The sequence below is a fragment of the Coregonus lavaretus genome (assembly GCF_964263955.1).
Source record: "Coregonus lavaretus genome assembly, chromosome: 1".
Classification (NCBI taxonomy): Eukaryota; Metazoa; Chordata; class Actinopteri; order Salmoniformes; family Salmonidae; genus Coregonus; species Coregonus lavaretus.
In genome coordinates this window covers 68489489-68512746 of record NC_139988.1, presented here as the reverse complement: position 1 = coordinate 68512746, position 23258 = coordinate 68489489, and the positions used below count along the sequence as shown (strand labels likewise).

At 42.8% G+C, this 23258-nt stretch overlaps 1 protein-coding gene across 2 annotated transcripts in view; it reads right to left on the bottom strand.

The window, feature by feature from the left end:
- The window catches only part of LOC311136000 (signal transducer and activator of transcription 5B-like), a 37600-nt gene that overhangs the window by 1775 nt on the left and 12567 nt on the right, over positions 1-23258 (bottom strand). For both annotated transcript variants that reach the window (XM_084170053.1, XM_084170052.1), the window contains exons 9-18: positions 22331-22510; positions 16421-16508; positions 13041-13163; positions 12531-12623; positions 12026-12232; positions 11323-11417; positions 9169-9311; positions 8363-8518; positions 8220-8271; positions 7813-7920 (exon numbers count right to left, since the gene is read on the bottom strand). In XM_084170053.1, coding sequence (XP_084026179.1) covers positions 7813-7920; positions 8220-8271; positions 8363-8518; positions 9169-9311; positions 11323-11417; positions 12026-12232; positions 12531-12623; positions 13041-13163; positions 16421-16508; positions 22331-22510 — 1245 coding nt within the window. The remainder of the gene's footprint in view (positions 1-7812; positions 7921-8219; positions 8272-8362; positions 8519-9168; positions 9312-11322; positions 11418-12025; positions 12233-12530; positions 12624-13040; positions 13164-16420; positions 16509-22330; positions 22511-23258) is intronic.

The window sequence follows — 23258 nt, the reverse complement described above, 5'->3', positions numbered from 1 at the left end:
GAGCAGTGGCTTCTTCCTTGCTGAGCGGCCTTTCAGGTTATGTCGATATAGGACTGGTTTTACTGTAGATATAGATACTTTTGTACCTGTTTCCTCCAGCATCTTCACAAGGTCCTTCGCTGTTGTTCTGGGATTGATTTGCACTTTTCCCACCAAAGTACGTTCATCTCTAGGAGACAGAACGTGTCTCCTTCCTGAGCGGTATAACAGCTGCGTGGTCCTATGGTGTTTATACTTGCGTACTATTGTTTGTACAGATGAACGTGGTACCTCAGGTGTTTGGAAATTGCTCCCAAGGATGAACCAGACTTGTCTACACATTTTTTTTCTGATGTCTTGGCTGATTTATTTTGATTTTCCCATGATGTCAAGCAAAGAGGCACTGAGTTTGAAGGTAGGCCTTGAAATACATCCACAGGTACACCTCCAATTGACTCAAATGATGTCAATTAGCCTATCAGAAGCTTCTAAAGCCATGACATCATTTTCTGGAAAATGTCCAAGCTGTTTAAAGGCACAGTCAACTTAGTGTATGTAAACTTCTGACCCACTGGAATTGTGAAACAGTGAAATATTAGTGAAATAATCTGTCTGTAAACAATTGTTGGAAAAATTACTTGTGTCATGCACAAAGTAGATGTCCTAACCGACTTGCCAAAACTATAGTTTGTTAACAAGAAATGTGTGGAGTGGTTGAAAAACGAGTTTTAATGACTCCAACCTAAGTGTATGTAAACCTCCGACTTCAACTGTACATATAGAATCGCTAAACATATCGTATCGGCACCGAAGTACCATGATAATATTTTGTTGTGAAGTCCCTGGCAATTCCCAGCCCTAGAAATCACGTCAGTCAGTCTGAAAAAGACCATATTAGCAAACCGGTGACTTAGCAAGCATTATGACTGGGCTTCTGGTACAGTTTGTAGTGTGCTAGCCTTGAAACCCAAGGGTAGGGAGTTTGATTCCCACCTGACTTTTTCAGATTTCAAGAGAGAACATAACGTTTATATTGGATTTTCATGACAATTACGCTGGCATACACTATGCTGTCTATGTGAATTTGCGCACGCTACTCTCACACACACAAAATTCACAAGGGTGTCAGTGGGATCCAGCTACAGCAAGACCACTGAAGGCATGACCCGGGAATCGCGTGAAGTGGAGATAGCGTAGCAACCACGCAGTTAATAGGGCTGGGAATCGCCAGGGACCTCACAATTTTATCACGATACTCAGGTGCCGATACAATATGTATTGCGATTCTCACGATTCTATATGTATTGCGATTCGATTGTGATATGATGTTCCAAATAAATTGCTCACTATATGCTGCAGAGAGACAAGAGATAGCATGAGAAAACAAGTTTTGATCAGTCAGGGAAATAAGTCCTGAAAACATGTTAGCTCACTATTTAAAAAGAAGATGGAGAAAAATATATAGGATGAAAAATAGTTCTGGCGCAGGTACAACAGACTAGCGTTAACGAACGCTACCTACAGTAAAACAAATATGTACAATGAGCGTACAAAACATTAAGTACACCTGCTCTTTCCATGACAGACTGACCAGGTGAAAGCTATGAAAGGGGGTGCAACACAATATTAGGAAGGTGTTCTTAATGTTTTGTACACTCAGTATGTGTATACAATATTGAGTTGCACCCCCTTCTGCTCTCAGAACAGCCTCAATTTGTCGGGGCATGGAATCTACAAGGTGTCGAAAGCAGTCCACAGGGATGATGGCCCATGTTGACTCCAGTGCTTCCACAGTTGTGTCAAGTTGGCTGGATGTCCTTTGGGTGGTGGACTATTCTTGATACACACGGGAAACTGTTGAGCGTAAAAAACCCAGAAGCGTTTCAGTTCTTGACAAACCGGTGTGCCTGGCACCTACCATACCCCGTTCAAAGGCGCTTAAATCTTTGTCTTCCCCATTCACCCTCTGAATGGCACACATACAATATGTCTCAATTCTCTCAAGGCTTAAAAATCCTTCTTTAACCTGTCTCCTCCCCTTCATCTACACTGATTGGAGTGGATTTAACAAGTAACATCAATAAGGGATCATAGCTTTCACCTGGTCAGTCTACAGTGCCTTGCAAAAGTATTCATCCCCCTTGGCGTTTTTCCTATTTTGTTGCATTACAACCTATAATTTAAATGGATTTTTATTTGGATTTCATGTAATGGACATACACAAAATAGTCCAAATCGGTGAAGTGAAAAAAATAACTTGTTTAATTTTTATTTTTTATTTTTTTAATTACGGAAATGTGGTGTGTGCATATGTATTCACTCCCTTTGCTATGAAGCCCCTAAATAAGATCTGGTGCAACCAATTACCTTCAGAAGTCACATAATTAGTTAAATAAAGACCACCTGTGTGCAAACTAAGTGTCACATGACCTCAGTATATATACACACACCTGTTCTGAAAGGCCCCAGAGCCTGCAACACCACTAAGCAAGGGGCACCACCAAGTAAGCAGTACCCTGAAGACCAAGGAGCTCTCCAAACAGGTCAGGGACAAAGTTGTGGAGAAGTACAGATCAGGGTTGGGTTATAAAAAATATCAGAAACTTAGAACATCCCACGGAGCACCATTAAATCCATTATTAAAAAATGGAAAGAATATGGCACCACAACAAACCTGCCAAGAGAGGGCCGCCCACCAAAATTCACGGACCAGGCAAGGAGGGCATTAATCAGAGGCAACAAAGAGACCAAAGATAACCCTGAAGGAGCTGCAAAGCTCCACAGCAGAGATTGGAGTATCTGTCCATAGGACTACTTTAAGCCGTACACTCCACAGAGCTGGGCTTTACAGAAGAGTGGCCAGAAAAAAGCAATTGCTTATAGAAAGAAATAAGCAAACACGTTTGGTGTTCGCCAAAAGGCATGTGGGAGACAGCCCAAACATATGGAAGAAGGTACTCTGGTGAGATGAGACTAAAAATGAGCTTTTTGGCCATCAAGGAAAACGCTATGTCTGGCACAAACCCAACACCTCTCATCACACCGAGAACACCATCCCCACAGTGAAGCATGGTGGTGGCAGCATCATGCTGTGGGGATGTTTTTCCATCGGCAGGGATTGGGAAACTGGTCAGAATTGAGTGAATGATGGATGGCGCTAAATACAGGGAAATTCTTGAGAATGGCCTAGTCACAGCCCAGACCTCAATCCAATTGAGAATCTGTGGTACGACTTAAAGATTGCTGTACACCAGCGGAACCCATCCAACTTGAAGGAGCTGGAGCAGTTTTGCCTTGAAGAATGGGCAAAAATCCCAGTGGCTAGATGTGCCAAGCTTATAGAGACATACCCCAAGAGACTTGCAGCTGTAATTGTTGCAAAAGGTGGCTCTACAAAGTATTGACTTTGGGGGGGTGAATAGTTATACATGCTCAAGTTCTGTTTTTCTGTCTTATTTCTTGTTTGTTTCACAATAAAACATATTTTGCATCTTCAAAGTGGTAGGCATGTTGTGTAAATTGAATGATACAACCCCCCCAAAAAATCAATTTTAATTCCAGGTTATAAGGCAACAAAATAGAAAAAATGGCAAAGGGGGGTGAATACTTTCGCAAGCCACTGTATGTCATGAAAAGAGCAGGTGTTTCTAATGTTTTGAACACACACATATACACATATAAATACAGTTGAAGTCGGAAGTTTACATACACTTAGCTTGGAGTCATTAAAACTAGTCTTTCAACCACTCCACACATTTCTTGTTAACAAACTATAGTTTTGGCAAGTCATTTAGGACATCTACTTTGTGCATGAAACAAGTAATTTTTCCAACAATTGTTTATTTCACTTATAATTCACTGTATCACAATTCCAGTGGGTCAGAAGTTTACATACACTAAGTTGACTGTGCCTTTAAACAGCTTGGAAAATTCCTGAAAATGATGAAAACAGATTGTTTCACTTACAAATGACATCATTTGAGTCAATTGGAGGCGTACCTGTGGATGTATTTCAAGGCCTACCTTCAAACTCAGTGCCTCTTTGCTTGACATCATGGGAAAATCAAAAGAAATCAGCCAAGACATCAGAAAAGAAATTGTAGACAAAATAAATTGTACACCTCCACAAGTCTGGTTCATCCTTGGGAGCAATTTCCAAACGCCTGAAGGTACCACGTTGATCTGTACAAACAATAGTATGCAAGTATAAAAACCATGGGCCCTCGCAGCTGTCATACCGCTCAGGAAGGAGACATGTTCTGTCTCCTAGAGATTAACGTATTTTGGTGCGAAAAGTGCAAATCAATCCCAGAACAACAGCAAAGGACCTTGTGAAGATGCTGGAGGAAACCGGTACAGAGGTATCTATATCTACAGTAAAACGAGTCCTATATCGACATAACCTGAAAGGCCGCTCAGCAAGGAAGAAGCCACTGCTCCAAAACCACCATAAAAAAGCCAGACTACGGTTTGCAACTGCACATGGGGACAAAGATCGTATGTCCTCTGGTCTGATGAAACAAAAATAGAACTGTTTAGCCATAACGACCATCGTTATGTTTGGAGGAAAAAAGGGGTTGCTTGCAAGCCGAAGAACACCATCCCAACCGTGAAGCACGGGGGTGGTGCTTTGCTGCAGGAGGGACTGGTGCACTTCACAAAATAGATGGCATCATGAGGGAAGAAAATTATGTGGATATATTGAAGCAACATCTCAAGGCATCAGTCAGGAAGTTAAAGCTTGGTCGCAAATGGGTCTTCCAAATGGACAATGACCCCAAGCATACTTCCAAAGTTGTGGCAAAATGGCTTAAGGACAACAAAGTCAAGGTATTGGAGTGGCCATCACAAAGCACTGACCTCAATCCTATAGAAAATGTGTGGGCAGGACTGAAAAAGCGTGTGCGAGCAAGGAGGCCTACAAACCTGACTCAGTTACACCAGCTCTGTCAGGAGGAATGGGCCAAAATTCACCCAACTTATTGTGGGAAGCTTGTGGAAGTCTACCCGAAACGTTTGACCCAAGTTAAACAATTTAAAGGCAATGCTACCAAATACTGCCTCGACACAATCCTTTGACCGCATGGCTTGGTTTCTGCGCTGACATGCACTTTCAAATGTGGGACTTTATATAGACAGGTGTGTGCCTTTCCAAATCATGTCCAATCGATTGAATTTACCACAGGTGGACTCCAAATCAAGTTTTAGAAACATCTCAAGGATGATCAATGGAAACAGGATGCACCGGAGCTACATTTTGAGTCTCATAGCAAAGGGTCTGAATACTTATGTAAATAAGGTATCGGTTTATAATTTGTAAGACATTTGCAAACATTTTTAAAAACCTGTTTTTGCTTTGTCATTATGGGGTATTGTGTGTAGACTGATGATGATTTTTTTTATTGAATACATTTTAGAATAAGGCTGTGACGTACTACAAAGTGGAAAAAGGGAAGGGGTCTGAATACTTTCCGAACGCACTGTATAAAACACTGTGCTTGCCAACTTGGTTAGCTATGTTACCGTTTTCAACACATCAACTGTTTTAAAAGTATTTTATTTAACCAAGCCATAGGAAAAAAACGTTTAAATCAGTACAGAGTGAATGAACAAAACACTGTGCAATGAAAGCTTCCTGTCAACATCAGACGTTCCATTTAAATGGTATCAAGATAATGCATTCATGACAGGGTTTGTAGCGTAGCGGTTAACGTCACTGCCCTGGGATCTAAAGGTCCTGAGTTCGCCTCTTGGAGGAGAGATTTTGACCCTTCTCTTTTGTGTATAGTTTTGACACCCCCTCCTCCCAGTCCCAACACACACACAGACCTGGGCGCAAACTCAAGCACAGTGTGTGCTTATTTTCAATTATTAGATGGCTCTAATCGACCTGGAGTCGATTGACGTACATTGTAGAATTATAGTGAAGACATCAAAACTATAAAATAACACATATGGAATCATGTAGTAACCCAAAAAGTGTTAAACAAATCAAAATATATTTTACATTTGAGATTCTTCAAAGTAGCCACCCTTTGCCTTGACAGCTTTGAACACTCTTGGCATTCTCTCAACCAGCTTCATGAGGTAGTCACCTGGAATTCATTTATATTAACAGTTGTGCCTTTTTAAAAGTTAATTTGTGGAATTTCTTTCCTTCTTAATGTTTTTGAGCCAATCAGTTGTGTTGTGACAAGGTAGGGGTGGTATACAGAAGATTGCCCTATTTGGTAAAAGACCAAGTCCATATTATGGCAAGAACAGGTCAAATAAGCAAAGAGAAACGACAGTCCATCATTACTTTAAGATAAAAGGTCAGTCAATCCGGAAAATGTCAAGAACTTTGAAAGTTTCTTCAAGTGCAGTCGCAAAAACCATCAAGCGCTATGATGAAACTGGCTCTCATGAGGAACGCCACAGGAAAGGAAGACCCAGTTACCTCTGCTGCAGAGGATAAGTTCATTAGAGTTAACTGCACCTCAGATTGCAGCCCAAATAAATGCTTCACAGAGATCAAGTAACATCAACTGTTCAGAGGAGACTGTGTGAATCAGGCCTTCATGGTGGAATTGCTGCAAAGAAACCACTACTAAAAGACATCAATAATAAGAAGAGACTTGCTTGGGCCAAGAAACACGAGCAATGGACATTAGACCGGTGGAAATCTGTCCTTTGGTCTGGAGTCCAAATTGATTTTTGCTTCCAACCGCCGTGTCTTTGTGAGACACAGAGTAAGTGAACGGATGATGTCCGCATGTGTGGTTCCCACCGTGAAACATGGAGGAGGAGCTGTGATGGTGTGGGGGTGCTTTGCTGGTGACACTGTCAGTGATTTATTTAGAATTCAAGGCACACTTAACCAGCATGGCTTTCACAACATTCTTTAGCAATACGCCATCCCATCTGGTTTGCGCTTAGTGGGACTATCATTTATTTTTCAACAGGACAATGACCCAACACACCTCCAGGCTGTGTAAGGGCTATTTGACCAAGGAGGAGAGTGATGGAGTGCTGCATCAGATGACCTGGCCTCCACAATTACCCGACCTCAACCCAATTGAGATGGTTTGGGATGAGTTGGACCGCAGAGTGAAGGAAAAGCAGCCAACAAGTGCTCAGCATATGTGGGAACTCCTTCAAGACTGTTGGAAAAGCATTCCAGGTGAAGCTGGTTGAGAGAATGCCAAGAGTGTGCAAAGCTGTCATCAAGGCAAAGGGTGGCTACTTTGAAGAATCTGAAATATAAAATATATTTTGATTTGTTTAACACTTTTTTGGTTACTACATGATTCCATATGTGTTATTTCATTGTTTTGATGTCTTCACTATTATTCTACAATGTAGAAAATAGTAAAAATAAAGAAAAACTCTTGAATGAGTAGGTGTGTCCAAACTTTTGACTGGTACTGTATATCTGGGCTAATAACTTGCAAATTTGTGTACACGCGACTATGCACTTTGTTCTGATAAGCGCACCCACTCGCGATAGTGGAAAAATAACGCTCGTAGGCTACCTGACAGAATTATCCTCTGATGCGCTCTACCTACAACATAATTACTGAATCAATCTTGCAAAGTTAGATTTGTTTTGTTTGTTGCATTCAAAGATATGTTGATTCGATCACAAGTCCCATAGAGGGAAACATTGATATAAATATAGTGTAAACTAACGGAGTAATCTCGTGCATCTCTGTGTGGGCTGGTATTTCTTCTGCGCGACAGTCCTGGGGGAGCTGGGTAGCCACAAACAAGCGCATCTTAGAAGGAACTTTATGTAATCTAATGACTATTCACTGCTGTACATCGATACATTCTCATCTGTAGTGTACTTACATGGGAGGGAAAATTGCAAAGTTGTTGGGGTGAGCTACTGACGGGGAGGGTGCCTGGTCCATGTAGGTGGGGTTCCCACTGGACGGCTCAGGGTTGGGAGTAGTGAATCTACAGGGAGGACAGGAAGCATAATCACATTAAAGCTACAGCCTGGGATTTAGGAAGTTGTTTAATGGTTGTTAAAATGTTGGGTATTTACCCATTGATTATTGAAGAATATAACTTAGAAATGCTTCATGAGCGTGGTCTTTATTATAAACCCAAAGTAATTTTTACACAATTGCCAAATTAGAAATCGCCATTGGATAGGGTAGAGGCTTGCGCCAGATTTGGAATTGGGTATTATCAGTTCAGTGTGTGGGTTTAGAAATAGTAAGAGATTGTTATATGCATGACAGTATACGTACTCTGGCACAACCTGCTTGATCTGCGGTTTGACGTAGCCATCCACTGCTTTTGCTGAGAGATAATGAGAACAGAGCCAAGTTTGAGATTAACAACTTATTTAAGAAACAAAAATAAAGTTAAGGTGAAGGATGAGGGTACGTACAGAGAGGAGGGGTGTAGTACTTGGAGAAGACCTCGTCCTTGGGCCGGTCAGGATAGAGGAACATGAGGTGGTTGAGGTCACTGATGCGGTCGGCTAGTGAGCGGATGGAAAAGTCTTTGGTTGTGTACGGCATGAGGTTCCACACCAGCCTCTCCCCTTGAGAACAATATCAGAGAAAAATAAAATGTCAACCTCTATTTAGCCAGATTAGGCTCATTGACATCAATCATTTTTTGAGGGAGAGACCTGGACTACAGCAAGAGAACATCTTAAAAGTCCATTATGTAGCTTTGTGTACAACCCGACATATTACAGATAAAAATGTGAGTTATAGATCTGCCATTGTCATTGAAAGCAAGTGTAAAAAACAGTAGATATATTCTATGTGATATTTCTATGCTTCCACTCCTTAAATGTCATGTTTGGTTCCTCAAGAGCTTTTGAAGGTGATTTAGTGGTCTCCGGAACTGAATAGGTCGGGAACCGCAGCTCTGTACTACAAATTGCTTATTTTGTTTAAAAAAACGAAGAATCCGTTGAACATTTTAGAAACCAGGAAATGGTGGAGCTATTTCCACATATTGCGGCAACAGTTTCACAGATAATTTTTTTTACATCAAGTTACACATTAACATCATATCTATCTGCATTATGTTAGCCGTTTGTCAACCAAATGAATATCGGCAACAATGTTTTTCCTGGCTCAATTACCTACACTCGATCACGATGTGGACAACCATGCATGGGCTCATGTTTTGGTCCGAAAACACTCTGCCTACTCCTAGGTGGGTAGTATAGTACAGTACCTGCTTTATTGGGGTTCTCTGCCACCCAGGCGATGGTGATGCCCCCGATCTCAGAGTCACTGAAGCGGAGCAGGAAGGTCCCGTTGGGCTTGGACATCAGCATGTCCTGGGCCTGCTGTTTGTTCACAAAGCCCATGATCGCCCTGCATATCACATACACGCAGTATGTAAACATACACGCATAAGTGTACGCAGTACATGCACACACACACACAGTATGAAAGTTAACGTGCACGCACACACACACACACACACAAACGGGTGTGTAAACACACACACACACAATATGTAAAAAACAACAGGCACACACACACGTTGCGCTATTTCATTCCACAATTCTTAAGATGTGTTTCACAATAAGACTATGGTCAAAAGGCTGCTCATCCAACCCCTTCCTTTCATCAACACCAACAATACAGTCTAATAATCGGGTTAATGGAAAGGCTGAGGCTGCGCGAGCGAGCGAATCGAACCGCCCCACAGATGTTACAATGTGTATGGGCTGTAAATCCGATTGCTGTTTATTATAGACAGCTTACAACAGAGAAAGGCAGTTTATAGTTACAGTTTGTCAAAGTTTGTACACCAGACAAAGACGGCCGATCATGTGTGGGGTGAGTGAGAACAGGAAGGAGGGGAAAGCGACAGAGCGAATAGCAGGTACGTACAGTGAGGGAAAAAAGTATTTGATCCCCTGCTGATTTTGTACGTTTGCCCACTGACAAAGACATGATCAGTCTATAATTTTAATGGTAGGTTTATTTGAACAGTGAGAGACAGAATAACAACAACAAAAATCCAGAAAACGCATGTCAAAAATGTTATAAATTGATTTGCATTTTAATGAGGGAAATAAGTATTTGACCCCTATGCAAAACATTACTTAGTACTTGGTGGCAAAACCCTTGTTGGCAATCACAGAGGTCAGACGTTTCTTGTAGTTGGCCACCAGGTTTGCACACATCTCAGGAGGGATTTTGTCCCACTCCTCTTTGCAGATCTTCTCCAAGTCATTAAGGTTTCGAGGCTGACGTTTGGCAACTCGAACCTTCAGCTCCCTCCACAGATTTTCTATGGGATTAAGGTCTGGAGACTGGCTAGGCCACTCCAGGACCTTAATGTGCTTCTTCTTGAGCCACTCCTTTGTTGCCTTGGCCGTGTGTTTTGGGTCATTGTCATGCTGGAATACCCATCCACGACCCATTTTAACTGCCCTGGCTGAGGGAAGGAGGTTCTCACCCAAGATTTGACAGTACATGGCCCTGTCCATCGCCCCTTTGATGCGGTGAAGTTGTCCTGTCCCCTTAGCAGAAAAACACTTCACGGCGTAGTGTGTTACCAATTGTTTTCTTGGTGACTATGGTCCCAGCTGCCTTGAGATCATTGACAAGATCCTCCCGTGTAGTTCTGGGCTGATTCCACACCGTTCTCATGATCATTGCAACTCCACGAGGTGAGATCTTGCATGGAGCCCCAGGCCGAGGGAGATTGACAGGTCTTTTGTGTTTCTTCCATTTGCGAATAATCGCACCAACTTTTGTCACCTTCTCACCAAGCTGCTTGGCGATGGTCTTGTAGCCCATTCCAGCCTTGTGTAGGTCTACAATCTTGTCCCTGACATCCTTGGAGAGCTCTTTGGTCTTGGCCATGGTGGAGAGTTTGGAATCTGATTGATTGATTGCTTCTGTGGACAGGTGTCTTTTATACAGGTAACAAGCTGAGATTAGGAGCACTCCCTTTGTGTGCTCCTAATCTCAGCTCGTTACCTGTATAAAAGACACCTGGGAGCCAGAAATCTTTCTGATTGAGAGGGGGTCAAATACTTATTTCCCTCATTCAAATGCAAATCAATTTATAACATTTGTGACATGCGTTTTTCTGGATTTTTTTGTTGTTATTCTGTTTCTCACTGTTCAAATAAACCTACCATTAAAATTATAGACTGATCATTTCTTTGTCAGTGGGCAAACGTACAAAATCAGCAGGGGATCAAATACTTTTTTCCCCTCACTGTACATTTTCTTGTGTGTAAAGTAGAAAATCCCGCACAAGTGTAAAAGGTACGGTTGTTAAACTATAGGGAAGAGGCGTCCAGAGAATTCGGCCACACAGCCACTCTAATGGAAATGCTCTGACTTGAAGCACTCCTCTCACCCGTCATTCCAGTGGGGCTTCAGGTGTTTCTTCATGAGCTCCATGACTCCATCAAACCACTGCCAGAAGGTGAAGTTCCTCCCAGGCAAGCTCTCCTGTGGATAGAATAGATAATTAAACCTGGTTCACAATACCATTGGGTTTTCTTCTAATACAAATACTATTTTACATTTACATTTTAGTCATTTAGCAGACGCTCTTATCCAGAGCGACTTACAGTTAGTGAGTGCATACATTTTGACACAGGTATTGCTGTTAGTCTTAAAGATGGAATCCGCAGTATGGGGAAACAGCGCCACAGGCCGCCCCACCACCACTGTTATTGTTTATGATGCCGTGTTGAGGAGCGTTGTTGAGAATGGTTAAAAAAAAGACAATACATACTGCTCTTATATCGTGTGTGCAATGATGTCAGAGGGGAAAAAACTGTGTTCGTTGTTTGCAGTAAATCATTTTTGTTGTAATATCGCAAACTGGCGTGGCTGTTTCATCATCATGGATTACAGCTTTAAGTCTGTGGCAACATCCCTATTCCAGTGGTTTAATGGTCATGTTGCGGTAGTAGTCAGTGGTGAAACGGTTGAACTTGTTTGAACTGGGGCCAGGACATGGTCAGGTTGTGGAGGTAGTCAGTAAAAAGTAGTCGTTAGTAATAGACAGTGCACTGGTAAAACAATATAAAAGTCAAACCAAACAGTTGTACCCGGTTGAACTGGGCCCAGGACATGGTCATGTTGCGGTAGTCGTCTGGGTTTATGCTGCCGCTGCTGAAGGCCTTCTGGGCCAGGAAGACCAGGTTGTCGTCGGAGAGGCCGCGGGCACTGTGCATCTCTGCCTTGTATTTCATGTCCAGGGCCTCACACAGCTGGGGCCACAGCACCTTGTCAGGCACTATGAATGGCACCCTGCCCTGGGGGATTGGGGATGGAGGAGGAAGAGAGAGAAAGGGAACAGAGAATAAACAAGGGAGACGAAAGCAGTGTGTGTGTATGAGAGGGAGAGAAGCGGGAGAAGGAGAGAGAGTTGGAACAGCAAGGGGGGAAAGCAAAGGGGTGAAATCAGGGAAAGCGAGAAAAAGGGATAAGAATGACGTATACACAGGAGTTGTTCTGAGCCTTTCCAACTCTTACGTAAACTACAGTGGCAGATAAGAGATGTGCAAAAGAGGCGTATGCAAAGTGTCTTCCGGTAAAGGCCAATAAACTCACCGGCTCTGCAAAAGCATTGTCCCACAGGACCGTTGCCGTGGCGTTGTTGTCTTGACTACCGTGAACTATCACAACCACAGGGAGAGATAATGTCTGGAGACAGAAGCAAGAATAAAACAGTTTGACTGACTGCATTAATTGATTAATTAGACTAATTTAGGTCATCATACTCAAAGTTCACTACAGAATGAAAGACATCAAATCTGATCAAAATGATCCCGTGTTCTCTCAATCCTGTTGCCCCATTAAATTGTGTTCCCCCTTCATTTAAGGACACAAAGACAATATTTCTACCAAATGTCATGGTATCATATAACATGATCTTTGTAATAGCATTATGATGAGGTATGTTAGAGATTTGCTTCCATTTTTGTCTTAAAACTGCATCCAAAACATTAGAAGGGACCACAGACTACACAGAATTGAACACAACACAGGATCATTTTGATCTGGATGAAATGTTTTGACAAACTGGGCCATGGTGTTTCTAGAAGTGGATTTTCCTGTTACCTTGACATGGAACACCAGCTCGTTGCCCCCCACGCTGAACTGGGACTCAAACATGACTGTGAACTTCTCCTCTGTGACTGACTCAGCCCCGCGACGGTCCGACCGTTTGATCCGCTTCAGGGACTACAGGAGAGACCACAACAACCTCTGCTTATCGACCACAACCACACAAATGCTACAACATTTTGACCACATGTACATATCACAATTTGGCAAAATCACCAATGGTTTTGGAGTAAAATGCCCCTTAAATCCAATTACAATACATCAGTAATGTAATTGTATTTATTAGTATAAATCATTCTAACCTAGCGGTTAGAGTGTTGGGCCAGTAACGAATCCCCGAGCTGACAAGGTGAAAAATCTGTCAATGCACTTAAACCTAATTGCTCCAGGGTCGCCGTTGATAATGGCAGACCCTGGCCGTGACCCCACTCTCCGAGGGTGTCTCAGGGGGAGTTGGGATATGCAAAAAACACATTTCCTATTCACACATGCATATCAACCCTTTACACTCGTACCCATATATAGCTGCGGAAAAAATTAAGAGACCACTGCAAAATTATCAGTTTCTCTGGTTTTACTATTTATAGGTATGTGTTTGGGTAAAAATAACATTTTTGTTTTATTCTATAAACTACTAACAACATTTCTCCCAAATAAAAATATTGTCATTTAGAGCATTTATTTGCAGAAAATGACAACTGGTCAAAATAACAAAAAAAGTGTTGTCAGACCTCGAATAATGCAAAGAAAATAACTTAATGTTCATTTTAAAACAACACAATAGTAATGTTTTAACTTAGGAAGAGTTCAGATATCAATATTTGGTGGAATAACCCTGATTTTCAATCACAGCTTTCATGAGTCTTGGCATGCTCTCCATCAGTCTTTCACATTGATGTCAGGTGACTTTATGCCACTCATGGCGCAAAAATTCAAGCAGCTCAGCTTTGTTTGATGGCTTGTGACCATCCATCTTCCTCTTGATCACATTTCAGAAGTTTTCAATGGGGTTCAGGTCTGGAGATTGGGCTGGCCATGACAGGGTCTTGATCTGGTGGTCCTCCATCCACACCTTGATTGACCTGGCTGTGTAGCATGGCGCATTGTCCTGCTGGAAAAACCAATCCTCAGAGTTGGGGAACAATGTCAGGACAACCTTGTACGTGGCTTGATTCATGCGTCATTCACAAAGACAAATCTGCCGATTCCAGCCTTGCTGAAGCACCCCCAGATCACCAATCCTCCACCAAATTTCACAGTGGGTGCGAGACACTGTGGCTTGTAGGCCTCTCCAGGTCTCCGTCTAACCATTAGACGATCAGGTGTTGGGCAAAGCTGAAAATTGGACTAATCAGAGAAGACCTTACTCCAGTCCTCTACGGTCCAATCCTTATGGTCTTTTGCAAACCTCAGCCTGGCTCTTCTTTGCTTCTCATTGATGAAGGGCTTTTTTCTAGCTTTGCACGACTCCAGCCCTGCCCCTAGGAGCCTGTTTCGAACCGTCCTCGCCGTGCACTTCACCCCAGCTGCCGTTTGCCATTATTTTTGTAGGTCACTTGATGTCATCCTACGGTTGTTGAGTGACATTCGAATGAGTTGGCGGTCATCCCGGTCAGTAGAGAGTCGTTTTCGCCCTCTGCCGGTCTGTAGCTTTGTTGTCCCCAATGTCTGCTGCTTGACCTTGTTCTTATGAACCTGACGCTCACTGTATCCCTCTGCCAGTAAAGCCAGAATTGAACCCTTCTTTTCCTCACTCAAAACTTTCCTTTTCAACTCTTTTGGTATGGTCAATAGTTCTTTTTTGATTAATATTACTTTTGAGGTACTATTAGCACTGTTTTTGCCTTCCAGCTGGTCCTATTGCAAGAGGATAGTGATGACCACAGCAGTGGTTTTTATACTTTTCCTCGTTAAATAAGATTTGGTTCATGTGATCACCTAATCAGTACCTAATTCAGTAGAATGAGGTGTGCCTGTGTTGGAATTCAACAGACACTGGAATGGAATGGCTGTCATACATGTAGAGATGCTGATTAAAGGAAAATATGCAGTGGTCTCTTAATTCTTTCCAGAGCTGTATGTGTTGAAATTGGCAGATTTGGGCACTGATAAGCCCCTAAATTGGAATGCACTGGCTGTACAGTAAAATGCTATAAATGAAGTCAGAGCTTAGGCTCTGCGCTTCACAGCACTGTATGGGTTTTGACTGACAGCCGTTCTGAACATGAGCACCGCTTGCGACAAGAACTTGCCCCCATCCCTCCCGCTAATAGGACAACTTTTGCACATTTGTTGTCTGAGAGATGGAAATGCTGTAAATTAAGAGGACAATGTATTTTGAAAGATGAGACATTGAGGATTATAATAAATCCCACTTTGACGTCATACAAGCAAGCCAAACACCTGTGAGTCCAAATATGTACTTCCCTTTTCCATATCATAAAACATAAACAGTTTCAACGTTTATGATCACCATGTTTGATGTACAGTTACAAGATGACATGGCATCATACCCTGTGTTGTTCTGAACAGAATTAACCTGTTTGTCTATTGTAAAGAAGATTAGCTGCGGAACACGCACCAGAATGCACTCGATTCCTTTCTATCCGCACCAAAATTACGCTCAGTTTCTCTGATTTGCCCTGTGAAAGCCTAACACTAAGATCGTATTTTATAACTTAGCTAGTCATGTTGGCAATAAAACAAGCCTTCAAATGCTGCCCACCTGACCCAGATCGCGATTTATAACGGCCCGTTTTTGGATAGTGTAAACAACAGTAATTGTGTGATGACAGAGATGCAGGGCTGTGTTCCAAACAAAACAACTACAAGTGTGCTTGCTCTTGTTCCTCAACGGCACATAGTGGAGCTCTTCTTTGAGTCATAAAAGTGCATTGAAATTACTTAACTGTGCACAATTTGGAGAGGGGTGTGGCCACTTGGAGAAACCAGTTAGTCCTCTCACTCAAACCCTTGTCATATGTTGCACCTACCCCACATTTTCCAGGAATATTCTTATCATGTTACTGAATGTATCCAGAGTATTTTCAGATTTCGTTATCAACAAATGCGGCAAAAAGTACAGTAAATGTAAAATGAACATAAAATCAACTGTGTAATGTTTGGATTCAGTCTTGTGTCAGGTGAACTGTTGTGTCCTCAACTTTGGAGATTATGGGAGAATTATTAGACCAAACTGTTCCCTTTCAATTGCTACCAAGCTTATGCATATGCTATTCATATTTCTTCTGTAAGAAAGATTTCAATTGAGCCCTATGCATATAGGCCAATTCCTACAAGTGTAAAGGGTTAATACATCTGTACATGTATGACATAGGACAAATAAGCACCAACACATCTTTTTTTCTACTCACCATGTTCCTGAAGTGGGCACTGAGGGTTCCTGTGGTCCGGTGGTATTCCATCACACAGTTGTTGTTGAGAATTTCTCCACTGCTGTCACTGCAACACAGACAGATAAATAATCCTTAAAACTTGTTTGGTTGCGGGCGACAGTAGACGTTTCAAATTTTGTGTGTGTGTTTGTGTACACGCGTGCATTTGTGTAAGTACAAATGTGTATATTTTTGGTCAACTTTTGGTTGTGGGTGATAGTAGTGGCCCTAGAATTGTATTGAGTAGAAGTTTCACATTATTTTCTGTGTGTGTGTGTGTGTGTGTGTGTGTGTATGCGTGTGTGTAGGGCCGTAACCAACTATGAGGGCACCGTGGAACGGACATCTAATTTGTTCCTAAAAAAAACATTTTTTGTTGTTGAACTCAGTCTGGGTTTGAACTTACTGTTGAGAGTTTGAATACTAGAATACACAAGGTGTAATTTCGAAACTTGGTTGTGCTTCAGCAGTTTTCCTCGTTATATATCAAATCTTATGTGTCACATTCGTAAACAACAGGTGTAGACTAACATGCTGTCCACACCGCCCGCATGCGCTGCAAAATAAATGTACACATACATGTTATTCAATCATTGCACCCACACTGCTTGCGCGTCTGCATTGCCCGGTGCTAAAATAGAATTTGTTTTTTGTGACGCTTGACGCACTGCAAGTCCCGCCTCTCCCATCTCCTCATTGGTTTTTAGGAGCATATTCCCACGTGGGTGATTGAAAGATGAACTGAGGTCCACACTCCAGTCCAGTTGGTGGTGGTAATGCACCTTAAAGTTGGTTGCCAACCGCCATATAAAGTCCAAAGAAGAAGAAGAAGCCGCCTGAAGGAGAGATTACTAGAAACAAACTCGGTTTACCCTTTTATCTGTGTATTAATTGTTGGAGTAGAGGACCTTATGCATTTCAGGTAAAATAACACCCCAATGTTTATATCCTAGGACAAATTAGCTAGCAACAGCAAGCTAGCTAGCTAAATTGCCATAAATGTTTAATGCTTTTCGACCCGTCCCCAAATTAATATAGTTGGTTCAGAGTTCTTCTTGATATTTCAACCTGCGTGTCCTGATCGCGTCTGTTGTGGGTGGACAAAAATCAAGATGCGAGCGAGCAGTGTGGTCAGCATGTAACAGTGAAATGCTTCCTGACAATGCAGAAAAAGTATAACTAGGCTATATACACACGGGGTACGAGTACCAAGTCGATGTGCAGGGGTACGAGGTAATTGAGGTAGATATAACTAGGAATATGGGGCGGCAGGTAGCTTAGTGGTTAAGAGCGTTGTGCCAGTAACCGAAAGGTCGCTGGTTCTAATCCCCGAGCCGACTAGGTGAAAAATCTGTCGATGTGCCCTTGAGCAAGGCACTTAACCCTAATTGCTCCTGTAAGTCACTCTGGATAAGAGCGTCTGCTAAATGACTAAAATGTAAATGTAAAATGAATACAGTGACTAGGCAACAGGATAGAAAATAAACAGAAGTAGCAGCATATGTGAGGAGTCAAAAAAGTAAGAGCCAAAATGGTCAATGCAGATAGTTAAATAGTTAAGTAAATAGCTACCCGGACTAACTATTTAGTAGTTTTAGGGCTTGGGGATAGAAACTGTTCAGGGTCCTGTTGGTTCCAGACTTGCCGTGCGGTAGCAGAGAGAACAGTCTATGACTTGGGTGGCTGGAGTCTGACCATTTTTAGGGCCTTTCGCCTGATATACCCTCTGTAGCGCCTTGCGGTCAGATGCCAAGTAGTTGCCATACCAAGCGGTGATTAAGCCAGTCAAGATGCTCTCAATGGTGCAGCTGTAGAACTTTGAGGATCTGAGGGCCCATGCCAAATCTTTTCAGCCTCCTAAGGGGTAAGAGGCGTTGTCGTGCCCTCTTCACGACTGTGTTGGTGTGTGTGGACAATGATAGATCCTTAGTGATGTGGACACCGAGGAACATGAAGCTCTCGACCCGCGCCACTACAGCCCCATCGATGTGAATGGGGGTGAGCTCGGCCCTCCGTTTCCTGTAGTCCACGATCAGCTCCTTTGACTTGCTGATAAGGGAGAGGTAGTTATCCTGGCACCCCTGGTGCAGGAGGGGATTAAGCATGCACCCCTGAGGCGCCTCCGTGTTGAGGGTCAGCGTGGCGGATGTGTTGTTGCCTACCCTCACCACCTGGGGGCAGCCTGTCAGGAAGTCAAGGATCCAGTTGCAGAGGGAGGTGTTCAGTCCCAGGGTCCTTAGCTTAGTGATGAGCTTGGAGGGCAGTAAGGTGTTGAACACTAAGTTGTAGTCAATTAACAGTATTCTCACATTGGTGTTCCTCTTGTCAAGGTGGGAGAGGGCAGTGTGAAGTGCAAGAGAGATTGCGTCATCTGTGGATCTGTTGGGGCGGTATGCGAATTGGAGTGGGTCCAGGGTGTCTGGGATAATGGCATTGATGTGAGCCATGAACCAGCCTTTCAAAGCATTTCATGGCTACATGTGCTACGGGGCAATAGTCATGTAGACAGGTTACCTTGGCGTTCTTGGGCATAGGGACTATGGTGGTCTGCTTGAAACATGTAGGTATTACAGACTGGGTCAGGGAAAGGTTGAAAATGTCAGTGAAGACACTTGCCAGCTGGCCAGCGCATGTTCAGAGTACGCGTCCTGGTAATCCGCCTAGCCCTGCGACCTTGTAAATGTTAACCTATTTAAAGGTCTTACTCACATCAGCTACGGAGACAGTGATCACACAGTCATCTGGAACAGCTGGTGCTCTCATGCATGGTTGGGTGTTGCTTGCCTCGAAACGAGGCATTTAGCTCGTCTGGTAGGCTCGCGTCACTGGACAGCTCGGGCTGCGTTTCCCTTCGTAGTTTGCAAGCCCTGCTATATCTGACGAGCGTCAGAGCCAGCGTAGTAGGATTTGATCTTAGTCCTGTTGTGATGCTTTGCCTGTTTGATGGCTCAGAGGTCGAATCAGGATTTCATACAAGCGTCCGGATTAGTGTCCCGCTCCTTGAAAGCAGTAACTCTAGCCTTTAGCTCAGTGGGTCTGTTGCCTGTAATCCCTGGCTTCTGGTTGGGATATGTGCGTAAGGTCACTGTGGTGACGACGTCATCAATGCACTTACTTAATGATGCCGGTGCCTGATGTGGTAAACTCCTCAATTCCATCGGATGAATCCCAGAACATATTCCAGTCCGTGCTAGCGAAACAGTCCTGTAGCTTAGCATCTGCCTCATCGGACCACTTCCGTATTGAGTGTGTCACTGGTACTTCCTGTTTGAGTTTTTGCTTGTAAGCAGGAATCAGGAGGATAGAGTTATGGTCAGATTTCCCAAATGGAAGGCGAGGGAGAACTTTGTATGCGATTGTGTGTGTGGGGTAATAATAATACATTTTACATAGCGCTTTTCATTACAAAGAGAAACTCAAAGACGCTGTAAAAACAAACAAAACAAATGTAGAGATCTGGCAGGTCTTGTGCCATGGTCTTCCACAGCTTCAGATGATAACGTGTTGTTCAGCAAGGCAATTCAGAAAGGCTGGGCAGTAGCTTAAGCAGAAGGAGCATCAATGGCACAGAAAGGGAGCAGCATCAATTAGTTATTAGACAGGGTCGTAGCTCTTCATCTGGCACCTTGTTTGTTGACTCCTCCTCCTCTTCTGTAGGTAGGCTGGATAGGGTGCTACCCTTCAGTAGTGGACATCTTGGTGATGCTTCGGTAGCTATAAGCGCCAGAAAGACCCCCACACTTCGGCAGTAGTCAGGAAACTACAGTAGAGGGCATCTCTCAACCTCTCACACCGCAGTCCACATTGTTCATCCAACCAGGGCAGGTGGGGAACAAAAGTGCTGTATTGATGAATCATTAAAATGATCGCATAGCCAGCTAGCTAACTACCTAGACAAGCCAAACAGACTGACTTGCCATTAGTCCAGCAGCTCCACATAATGAGTAAAGGTGATATTTACTTTTGTATCCTCTAGTTGCACAGGTGACATGCTGGAAGAAATTAGGTTTGACGGATTTCAGTTTCCCTTCATTAAAATCACCTGCCACTAGGTGTGGCGCATCTGGATGAGCATTTTCCTGTTTGCTTCAGGCCCTATACAGCTTGTTGAGTGTGGTCTTAGTGCCAGCATCGGTTTGTGGTGGTACATAGACAGCTACGTAAGATATAGATGAAAACTCTTGGTCTCTATGGTCTACAGCTTATCATGAGGTTTTTCTAACTCGAGACTTCCTTAATATTAGAGATGGTGCACCAGCTGTATTTGTTGGACAATTAAAAATGGTCAATACACTGCATTTCAAACATTCAGGAATAATTCATTAATTCAGGACTTGTAAAATTATACCTAGAGTAAATATAATCCTTTAACCATAAGACCCACTAATAAGTTAATAATTTAATCAAAATAGTTTAACCTAATTTTTTTGCAATAATCACTGATCTGGCTTCTAAGTCTGTCTATGAAAATGCCCTTTTTGCAAAAAAATGTACCAGAACCATCCATGCACAATGCACATCCACTAATAATGTCCAACTTCTGGTAGCATTATAGAAAGTTATCACAGGTCTCAAATAATCTCTCAAGCACAAGCCCAGTGAAGTGAGTAGCCAGCTAATCTTTATATTTAATGTGTAGCCAACTTGGATCTATTTGCTTGCTAACAATGTAGAATAGTTGAACTGTTATGAATACACCCTCCTGTCCGTCTCCAACTGTTTGAACAGCTAGCACATAAGTCTGTGGCAAAAATTCTGCTAGCGGTACCGCAATACTGCATGCGACAGAAACTGAGCATAAATTGTCCACAATCAGGTTAATTGATAAACCCGTCTTAGTAGGGTCTGCTCTGATCTAAATTTTGGGAGTTGAGACGTAAAAAGGGTATCATTACAAAGGTTAAGTTCTCCTCTATTACAGTAAAATACACTGAGTGTACAAAACATTAGGAACACATTCCTAATATTGATTTGCACCCCCTTTGCCCTCAGAACAGCCTCAATTCGTCGGGGCATGTCCTCAACAAGGTGTCAAAAGTGTTCCAAAGGAATGCTGGCCCATGTTGACTCCAATGCTTCTCACAGTTGTGTCAAGTTGGATGGATGTCCTTTGGGTGGTGGACCATTCTTGATACACACGGGAAACTGTTGAGTGTGAAAAACCCAGCAGCGTTGCAGTTCTTAACACACTCAAACCAGTGTGCCTGGCACCTACTACTATACCCAGTTCAAAGGCACTTAAATATTTTGTCTTGCCTATTCACCCTCTGAATGGCACATACACAATCCATGTCTCAAAGCTTAAAAATCATTCTTTAACCGGTCTACACTGATTGAAGTGGATTTTAACGTGTGCGATTATAATCCAACCTCCTGTGATCCAAATTGAGGTTAGTGGTCGCTGTTATGATGTCCAGAAGCTCTTTCCGGTGATAGTAAACGATGGCGGAAACATTATGTACAAAAAAAGTTACGATCAGTGCAAAAACATCAATAACAGAATTGGTCAGGAAACCGTAAAACAGCAGCTATCCATTGCTGCTCCAGTCTAAACAAATCATTGACAGTCACCCAATTAGCCCATGTCAGTAAAAATAAATAAAATGGATTGGTAAATTAGTCTAGGTCGTCTAGCTAGCCAGCTATCTACACTTGTAGTAATCATGGATGAATTACAGACCGGGCATGATTTTGTTAGTCACTCTCACTCAGATATATTAACATGGCATAAGTCATGGCAAAATGTGTAAAATTGCAGGAAATAAGCTTTAAAACTGCAAACATTTCTACCCACCCCTATATCAAAATACCCCCTATCCGGACCTCACCAAAACTCACACCCTGACTACGGCCCTGTGTGTGTGTCAGAGGGTGTGTGTGGTGTCTCACTTGCGGGTGCTCTCATTCTTGAGCAGGGCCTTGGCCTGCTGCTCGCTGACGATGACTGCCTTGACCTGCGGGGGGTTCATGTGCACGTTGAGCTTCCCGCCCACCAGTAGGCGCACAGTAGCCGCAAACTTAGTCTGGGTCTTCAGCACCTGGGGCGGCTGCTTCTCGATTATAAACGTACTGATAGGGGAGGGAGGGATTGAGGGAGGAGGGGACGAGGGAGGGAGGGCGGGGGAGAGGTTAATGGGTGGAGGGATGGATGTAGCAAGGGAGGAAAGAAGGAAAGATGGTTGGGTAGAAAAAAAGAGAGAGAAAGTGGGTAAATACTGTATTTAAATGATTAGAGGCTGCATACATAGAAGAGAAAAGGACATTATCTACAGATTGTAGCGGTGTAACGGTACACGTATTCGTATCAAAGCAATTGGTATGGGGACCTCAGTTTGTTCCGCACTGTGAACCTGAATGAATACATAAATAATATATACACACATACAGTGCCTTCGGAAAGTATTCAGACCCCTTGACGTTTTCCACATTGTTATGTTACTGCCTTATTCTAAAATTGATTACAGAAATAAAAATCCTCAATCTACACACAATACCCCATCATGACAAAGCGGAAAACAACTTTTTAGAAATTTTAGCAAATATATTAAAAATTAACTGAAATACCTTATTTACATAAGTATTCGTACCCTTTGCTATGAGACTCGAAATTGAGCTCAGGTACATCCTGTTTCCATTGATCATCCTTGAGATGTTTCTACAACTTGATTGGAGTCCACCTGTGGTAAATTTAATTGACTGGACATGATTTGGAAAAGCACACCTGTATACACAAAGGTCCAACAGTTGACAGTGCATGTAAGAGCAAAAACCAAGCCAAGAGGTCGAAGGAATTGTCCGTAGCGCTCCGAGACCGGAT